Source organism: Myotis nattereri (assembly GCF_964212035.1).
Source record: "Myotis nattereri genome assembly, chromosome: 15".
Taxonomy (NCBI): Eukaryota; Metazoa; Chordata; class Mammalia; order Chiroptera; family Vespertilionidae; genus Myotis; species Myotis nattereri.
This window is the reverse complement of record NC_138090.1, coordinates 56,584,305-56,592,828: the sequence shown is the minus strand read 5'-3', so window position 1 is coordinate 56,592,828 and position 8,524 is coordinate 56,584,305. Positions and strand designations below refer to the sequence as shown.

At 52.3% G+C, this 8,524-nt stretch overlaps 1 protein-coding gene across 1 annotated transcript; it reads right to left on the bottom strand.

Moving 5' to 3' along the window:
• Positions 1–242: 242 nt before the first annotated feature.
• On the bottom strand, positions 243–1,172 carry LOC308530528 (olfactory receptor 10AG1-like; the record flags this gene model as incomplete). Its single annotated transcript, XM_081107240.1, has 1 exon — positions 243–1,172. One exon carries the CDS (start codon positions 1,170–1,172, stop codon positions 243–245), a length of 930 nt encoding a protein of 309 aa, XP_080963366.1.
• Positions 1,173–8,524: the final 7,352 nt, after the last annotated feature.

Below are 8,524 nucleotides of genomic sequence, written 5' to 3'. Positions count from 1 at the left end.
ACATCCATGGTGAGAGAGAATCATTGATTGGCTCCCTCCTGCACACCCCACACTGGGGATGGAGCCTGCAACCAGGGCATGTGCCCTGACCGGGAATCCAACCATGACCTCCTGGTTCATAGGTTGATGCTCAACCACAGAGCCACACCAGCCAGGCTGTCATTCAACTTTGTTGCCAACCTTTTGGGGTACAGGTGTGCTCCTGGCCTATGAGGGTGGATCTCTGGAGTCCTACCCCCATCCTAGGACGGCACCTGCAGATAGAGCTTCCGCAGGGCCCCCATCATGTCCTTGTTCCTCAGGCTGTAGATGAGCGGGTTCAGGCTGGGTGTGAGGATGGAGTAGAAGACAGCAGCCAGGCGCCCCTGCAGTGGGGAGGAGCGGGCGCTGGGCTGCATGTAGGCAGAGCTGCCAGCGCCGTAGAACAGCAGCACGGTGGCCAGGTGGGACGAGCACGTGGAGAAGGCCTTCCGGCGGCCGCCCACGGAGCGGATCCGCACCACGGTGGCCAAGATGCGCACGTAGGACAACACGGTGAGCGCAAAGCAGCTCATGATGACGCAGCCGCTGACCGCGAACCCGGTGGCCTCGTGGACATCTGTGTGGGCACAGGCGAGGCGCATGACCGGGGGGATGTCGCAGAAGAAGTGGTCAATGACGCGGGGGCCGCAGAAGGGCAGGGAGAAGGTGTTGGCCGTGTGGAAGGTGGAGAAGAGCAGCCCGCTGCCCCAGGCCACCGCCACCAGGGAGACGCAGATGCGGGGGCGCATGGCCACGCCGTACAGCAGGGGCCTGTAGATGGCCAGACACCGGTCATAAGCCATGGAGGTGATGAGGAAACACTCCGTGGATCCAAGGCTGACAAACGCAAAGAGCTGGGATGCACAGGCAAGGAGGGAAATCTCCCCCGAGCCCAGCAGGGTGGCCACCAGGGCCCGGGGCAGGGTGGTGGACATGGAGCAGATGTCCACCAGGGAGAGGTGCTTGAGGAAGAAGTACATGGGCGTGTGCAGGCGGGGGTCGAGTGTCACGGCAGCCACGATGGAGATGTTCCCCAGAAGAGCAGCCAGGTAGACGAGAAGGAAGAAGGCCGTGCTGAGCAGCTGTAACTCAGGGGAAGCTGAGAAGCCCTGGAGGAGGAAGATGGATACCGCCCCCGTGAGGTTGGCCATGTTCTGTCTTTGGAAACGCTGGGGAATTGCAGAGCGGCACCAGGAGCAGAACTGCAGAGGGCGATCCAGGAGCAGAATTGCAGAGGGCGAACTTGGAGCGGAATTGCAGAGGGTGCGCCAGGAGGAGAATCGCAGAGGGCATGCCGGGAGCAGTGCAGTAGCTAAGACCTAGGAGGAAGTGGGTAAGAAGCTGGGTGAGCGCAGGCTGGAAAGGAGGCTCAAGCATTTGCTCATTAAACCCGCGTGCACTACGTGTCTTCCCTAGAAGTCTCAAAGTCAGATCCCTAGAGAGGCCGGGCAGGGACACAAATTGGTGGATCCAGGCCCTGGCTGGGTGGCTCAGTTGGTTAGAGCATCCTCCAGTGTACTGAAGGGACGCAGGTTTGATTCCTGGTCAGGGCACATACCCATGTTTCGGGTTCCATCCCTAGTGGGAGCACATTCAGGGGCAACTGATGGATGTTTCTCTCTCACACGAATGTTTCTCTCCTTCTCTTTCACCCTTCCTCTCTCTCTGGAATCAATGAAAAATATATTCTGTGGTGAGGATTAAAAAAAAAAAAATTAGTGGGTCCAGCTGAGTGTAAGATAATAGGGAATCGTGGAGACTGCAGAGAAAGGGGTGTTCTGTCCTAAGGAAGCTACTGCTCTAAGCTCTTGTCAGCTGTTGTTGCTGGACCAAGAACTGCCAGATTCTGACATTTTTCAAGAGAACCAGAATTCCAGGTTGCTGTTGTGTTTTTAAACATGAAAATTCCTGATATTTTTATCTTGGCAGTTAATTCAAATTTAAAGCACTGTGTTCACAGCAGCATAATTTATAATAGCCAAGATCTGGAAACAGCCCAAGTGCCCATTAGCAGGTGAGCGGATGGAAAGCTGTGGTACATTTACACAGTGACATGGCTATGAAAAGAAGGGACTCACCCTGACCGGTGTGGCTCAGTGGATAGAGCACTGGCCTGCGGACTGAAGGGTCCCAGGTTTGATTCCAGTCAAGGGCATGTTCCTTGGTTGCAGGCACATCCCCAGTGGGGGGCTTGCAGGAGGCAAGCGATCCATGATTCTCTCTCATCATTGATGTTTTTCTCTCTCTCTCTCCCTCTTCCTTCCTCTCTGAAATCAATAAAAAAATATTTTTTTAAAAAGCTTTTGGTCTTACCGTGCATATTGCTACATAACTCCATAGCATCTTTTTTTGTTGTTGTTCTTAATCCTCATCCGAGGATATTTTTCCATAGATTTTTAGAGAGAGTAGAAGGGAGAGGGAGAGAGAGAGAGAGAGAGAGAGAGAGACTGGTTGCTTCCTGCACACGCCCCCAACCAGGGCCAGGGGACCAGGGCCAGGGATGGGGCTTGCAAATGAGGTGCGTGCCTTTGATCGGAATCAAACCCAGGACCCTTCAGTCTGAAGGCCGAGGCTCTGTTCACTAAACCGAACCAGCGAGGGCTAGCTCCATAGCATTTTAATTGTGGTATGCAACCCGAAGTCTTCCGGTAATTTATTCCCCCCACTAGACACAGAGCCCTCCGTCCCCATCCCAGGGCAGAACCATTTCCTGCTCATCTCCACATTTCCCTGAATCTAGCATAGGAGGGGGTCCACAGAAGGAACATGGGCTCTAAAAACGTTTCCTTCGCCCTAGCTGGTGTGGCTCAGTGGATAGAGCATTAGCCTGGGGACTGAAGGCTCCCGAGTTCGATTCTGGTCAAGGGCCTTGCCTGGGTTGCAAGCTCGGTCTCCAGTGTGGGGTGTGCAGGAGGCAGCCAATCCATGATTCTCTCTCATCACGGATGTTTCTATCTCTCCCTCTCCCTTCCTCTCTGAAATTAATAAAAAAGATTTAAAAAAATAAAAAATATATATAAACGTTTTCTCCAACCCAACAGCCAGGGTTTGGGTGTTTTGTGGCTTTGGACAGATGCCTTCACCTCTCTGATCCTGTTTCCTCCTCTGCAGAATGGGAGGATGAGGCTCACATACTTCCCTTAAAGGCTGGCCATTACTGCCCTGGCTGGGGGGTATCAGTTGGTTGGAGCACCATCCCATACACCAAAAAGGTTTGGGGTTCGATTCCTGCTCAGGGCACTTGCCTAAGTTGTGGTCTTGATCCCCAGATAGGGCACGTGCGGGAGGCAACCAATCAATGTTTCTCTCTCTCTTTCTCTTTCTCTCTCTCTTCCCGCCTTCCTGTCTCTCCGAAATCAATTTAGAAAAAAAGTATTTAAAAATAGATTACAGCCGGAACCGGTTTGGCTCAGTGGATAGAGCGTCGGCCTGCGGACTGAAAGGTCCCAGGTTCGATTCCGGTCGGGGCCATGTACCTGGGTTGTGGGCACGTCCCCAGCGGGAGATGTGCAGGAGGCAGCTGATCGATGTTTCTCTCTCATTGATGTTTCTAACTCTCTATCTCTCCCTTCCTCTCTGTAAAAAATCAATAAAATATATTAAAATAAATAAATAAATAAAAATAGATTACAATCAGGTTCTTTGTAACACGTGCCCCTTATCTTTTTTTCATTAGGGCCCCTGGGCTAGTGGGATTGTGTCATAAGCTAGGTATGAAAACATATTTTTAAACTCCCAGCTAGCGTGGCTCAGTGGATAGAATGTCCGCCTGCGGATTGAAGGCTCCTGGGTTTTATTCCTGCCAAGGGCACATGCCCAGATTGTGGGCTCGATCCCCACTAGGGGGCGTGCAGGAGGCAGCCGATCCATGATTCTCTTTCATCATTGATGTGTCTCTCTCTCCCTCCCTCTTCCTTGCTCTCTGAAATCAATAAAAATATATATATATTTTTAAAAAAACTTCTTAATGGAAAACTACCTATTCCTTTCTTTTCCTTTTTCACCCTCCCTCAGCCACCTGCTGTTTTTACCTACCTTGCGGGCAGCTGGGCGCTGGCGGGGCTCCCCAGCCGCCCCCCCCCAGAGTCTGGGTAGTCTCCCTGAGATATAACCTCACTGGGGGGCGCAGAGCCATGTCACCCCTCACAGATGCCCACGTGCCAGGCTCTGAAACCCCTCGCATGGCAAAAGGAACTTTGCCAATGTGATGAACGCTTTGGACGTGGGGAGTCGATTTTGCGTTCTGGGTTGAATTGCATCCTCCCCCCTCCCCCTTCCCCCAAAACTAAAGGTGCACATCTAACCCCCGAGACCTCAGAAGGGGACCTCCTTTGGGAACAGGGTCGCTGGAGATGTTGTTAGGAACTTGGGGGGGCCTCTGGAACCTGGAAAAGGCAAGGGAATGGATGTCCCCCCACCCCACCCCCACCCCAACCGAAATCCTCCAAGAAGGGACACAGCCTGGCCGGCCCTCGCTCTCAGCCCCATGAGACGCCGTTAGGGCCTGGGTTTCTGAACCTGTAGGACACCACGTGGGTGTTGCTTTTTTGGAGGCTAGGGTGTGGGACTTGTCACCGGGGCCCCAACAGATGCCACAGCCTCCCTCTCCCTCCCCCTTTCCCACCCCGCAGTCCCCCAGCCCCCCAGCCCTCCTGCTGGTCTCACCGGACTCCGCTCCTGTGGCGCCTTCCAGCATCCAAGTAGCTGATGCCCTTGGTCCCCTTCTCGGCCCCACCGGGTCCCGGGGGACAGACACTGTGTCAGCATCACACGGATCCCGGTTGAGAGGGTTTCGGTGGGTACACGGGACCCCCCTCCCCAACTTTGCGGACATTACGCTCAGGGAGGAGGTTCAATGTGCACTGATGTCCCAGAAAGAGCCCATGAGCCCAGCCCCCCGAGGCATGGGGCTGCGTGATTGAGCATCGACCTATGAACCAGGAGGTCAGGGTTCCATCCTGGTCAAGGGCACAGGCCCGGGTTGTGGGCTCGATCCCCAGTAGGGGGCGTGCAGGAGGCAGCTGATCAGGGATTCTCTCTCATCATTGATGTTACTCTCTCTCTCTCTCTCTCTCTCTCTCTCTCTCTCTCTCTCCCTTCCTCTCTGAAATCAACAAAAATATTTTTTAAAAAAACAAGAAGAGCCAATGAAAAGAAACATCTGTTAGCACCGGAGAGAATTCATTGTTCCCACAGAACACAGCTCTCAGGAAATGCAATTCCTCACACCTTGGCCCACTCGTCCTGCCTTCTCTAGACCTATATTTTTCATCTCCCGTGTTTTCTATAAGTTTACTTAAATAGAGAAATATGGGCCCTGGCTGGTGTGGCTCAGTGGATAGAGCGTCAGCTTGCGGACTGAAGGGTCCCGGGTTCGATTCCGGTCAAGGGCACAGGCCCGGGTTGCAGGCTCGATCCCCAATGTGGGGCGTGCAGGAGGCAGCCGATCTGTGATTCTCCCTCTTCATTGATGTTTCTCTCTCTCTCTCTCCCCCTTCCTTCCTCTCTGAAAGCAATAAAACATTAACAAAACAACACAACATTTAAAAAAAAAAAAAAGAGAGAACCACGTGTGTATGCATGGGTGGCTTGGAAAGGGGTGCTGTCCTGCGTGGGTGTGGTCGTCCATGGCCGTTGTTATTATTATTATTATTTTGTTGCCACTTTCTCGCCTGCAAACCCTGGGGCTTGCAAAGGTGTTTCCACGTGAAGGTTCCACGGAGCCCTCAGGGGCCGCTGAGACATGGGGCGGCCTTGCCTGCCAGGGATCCGGCCCCTTTCCCTCCACGGGAGGCAGCCGGATGTTTATTATTAAATTGTTATTGGATTATCAGCTTGGCTTTCCTGGTCACGACAGGATCCTGCCGTGAAAAAAATAAGTTTCAGCTCCTCCCTCCCCCTCGCCGGTACTCACAGCCAATAGGCAGGCAATTTGTGCCATAGTTTACAGCACTGACTAGGAGAGAGCCTGCCTGGGTTCAAGCCCCAGCCCTGCCACTCGCCCGCCTGCTGTGTGACCTTAGGCGAGTTAGTTAACCTCTCTGTGCTTCGATTTCTTTTCTTATGTTTTTAGAATTGAGTTTATCGGGGTGACATTGGTTAATACAACTATATCGGGTTCAGGTGTATAAATCTATAATACGCCATCAGTGTCTTGTGTTGTGTGTTTACTACCTCCGGTCAAATCTCCTGCCATCGCCATTTATCGCCCCCTTTCCCCTCTTCTGCCTCCTCCTACCACCCCCTTCCCTGCTGGTAATCACCAAGCTGTTGTCTGTGTCTGTGAGGTTTTGTGTGGTTTTTTCCTTAATCCCTTCACCTTTTTCATCCAGCCCCCAAATTCAACCCCCACCCCTCCCCCCAACAGCTGTCAGTCTGTTCTCTGTCTATAAGTCTGTTTCTATTTTATTTGTGCTTCAATTTCTTTTCTTTTTTAAGTCATCACCCAAGGGTGATATTTTTCCATTGATTTGTAGAAGGAGTGGAAGAGAGAGGGAAAGACAGAGAGAAACATCAATGGCTTGCATCCTGCACAAGCCCCGACCAGGGCCCACACCGGGGACCGGCCTGCAACCCGGGCATGTGCCCTTGACCGGAATCACACCCGGGACCCTTAGGTCCGCAGGTCGACGCTCTCTCCACTGAGCCACACCAGCCAGGGCTAATTCCTTTATCGGTAACACACAAAAATAACAATGACATCTCCCGCCGTGAAATGGGCACGGCGATTCAACGAAGCCCTCGGAACTGCGCCTAGTCCCTCAAACGCAGTGTGACTTTATTGTTTTCTCCCAGTGGCTGGTTCTGTGCTTCTCAGAGCCTTCTGGGTGTAAAGGAAAACCCCAAATGAGGTGACGGAGAGAAACAGAGACCCTGGGTCTGAGCCATCAGCCTGGCTGCCATGAGGCACAGCAGTGTCACTTGTGGGGCAGAACGAGAGTTTAGGCACTGGCCGAAACCGGTTTGGCTCAGTGGATAGAGCGTCGGCCTGCGGACTGAAGGGTCCCAGGTTCGATTCCGGTCAGGGGCGTGTGCCTTGGTTGCGGGCATATCCCCAGTGGGAGATGTGCAGGAGGCAGCTGATCGATGTTTCTGACTCTCTGTCTCTCTCCCTTCCTCTCTGTAAAAAATCAATAAAATATATTTTTTTTAAAAAAAAGAGTTTAGGCACTGGCTCCTCAGCAGAGCCCCAGTGTCCTCCACAGCATTCCCACCCTGTGGTCGTATAGCCTCGCTTACATACCTCTCCTCACGGGGAGCTCACTCACAGCAGCGCTTCTCCACTGAGGATGATGGTTTTCCCAGAGGGGTCCGTGTGGCAAAGTCTGGAGACATTTTTTCCCCCCAAATGTTATGGCTGTGTTCTTTTCTTTTTAATTTATGTCATTGTTGTCAGTGTTACAAATGTCCCCCATTTCCCCCTTTTTGTCCCCCTCCACCCAACCCCCGCCCCACCCGCCCCACCCCGCCCCAGGCCTCCCCCCACTGCTGTTGTCTGTGTCCGTGGGTTATGCATATATATGTTCTTTGGTTCATCTCTCCCTGTGCCTCCTCCCCCTCCCCTCCCCCACCCCCTCTGAGATCTGTCCGTCTGTTCCATGCACCCACACCTCCGGACCTGTTTTGTTGGTCGGTTTTTTTTTTTTTCCTGTTCTTTAGATTCCACTTATAAGTGAGACCTGTGATATTTGTCTTTCTCTGGCTGGCTTATTTCATTTGTAGCATAACGAGAGGCCTGACGCACGAAAATTCATGCAGGAGTAGGCCTTCCTTCCCCCGGCTGCCGGCACCAGCTTCCTTCTGGCACCTGGGACCCAGGCTGCTTCCTTCCGGCCCCAGCTTCACCAGGAAGGAGGTCCGGAATGACGTCCAGAAGACGTCCAGTCTAATTAGCATATTACCCTTTTGCTATTATATAGGGTGTCCCAAAATTCATGCAAAATTTGAATTTTGCACGAGCATTAACAACAACAACAACGGAAAATAAAAGCCTAATTTTACTTGGCTTTTATTAGAGTCAGATTCTAATATCTGCTGCCCTTTGATGTCAATCCCTTCAATTTCATAAGCATCACCAAGTACCAATGATGGCCCAGGAGCAGGGACAATGAAGACCAATGAAGACCACGGCTTTGCGTATATGCCAGCAAAGCTGTGGAGGCCATTTACCCGATGTCCTATTCCATACATAACCCTATACTGTGTACTTTATTAATCAATAAAAAATTAACAATTTTTAATTATGAACCTGTGTTTTCCATCAAAATTACTTCTTGCGTGAATTTTGGGACACACTATAGCTACGGAGGCGTTTTAGGTTGTCATGATGGGGGAGAATGCCCTGGCATCGAGTGGGCAGAGCTCAGAGATGGGGCTGAACACCCTGCAGTGCACAGGCAGCCCCTCAGCGAAGGATCATTGGGCCCCCAAATGCCAAAGCAATGAGGCTGCTGTGCCACCTTATTCTTGAGTCCTCTGAGCCACGTCCGTGGAGATAACCAGC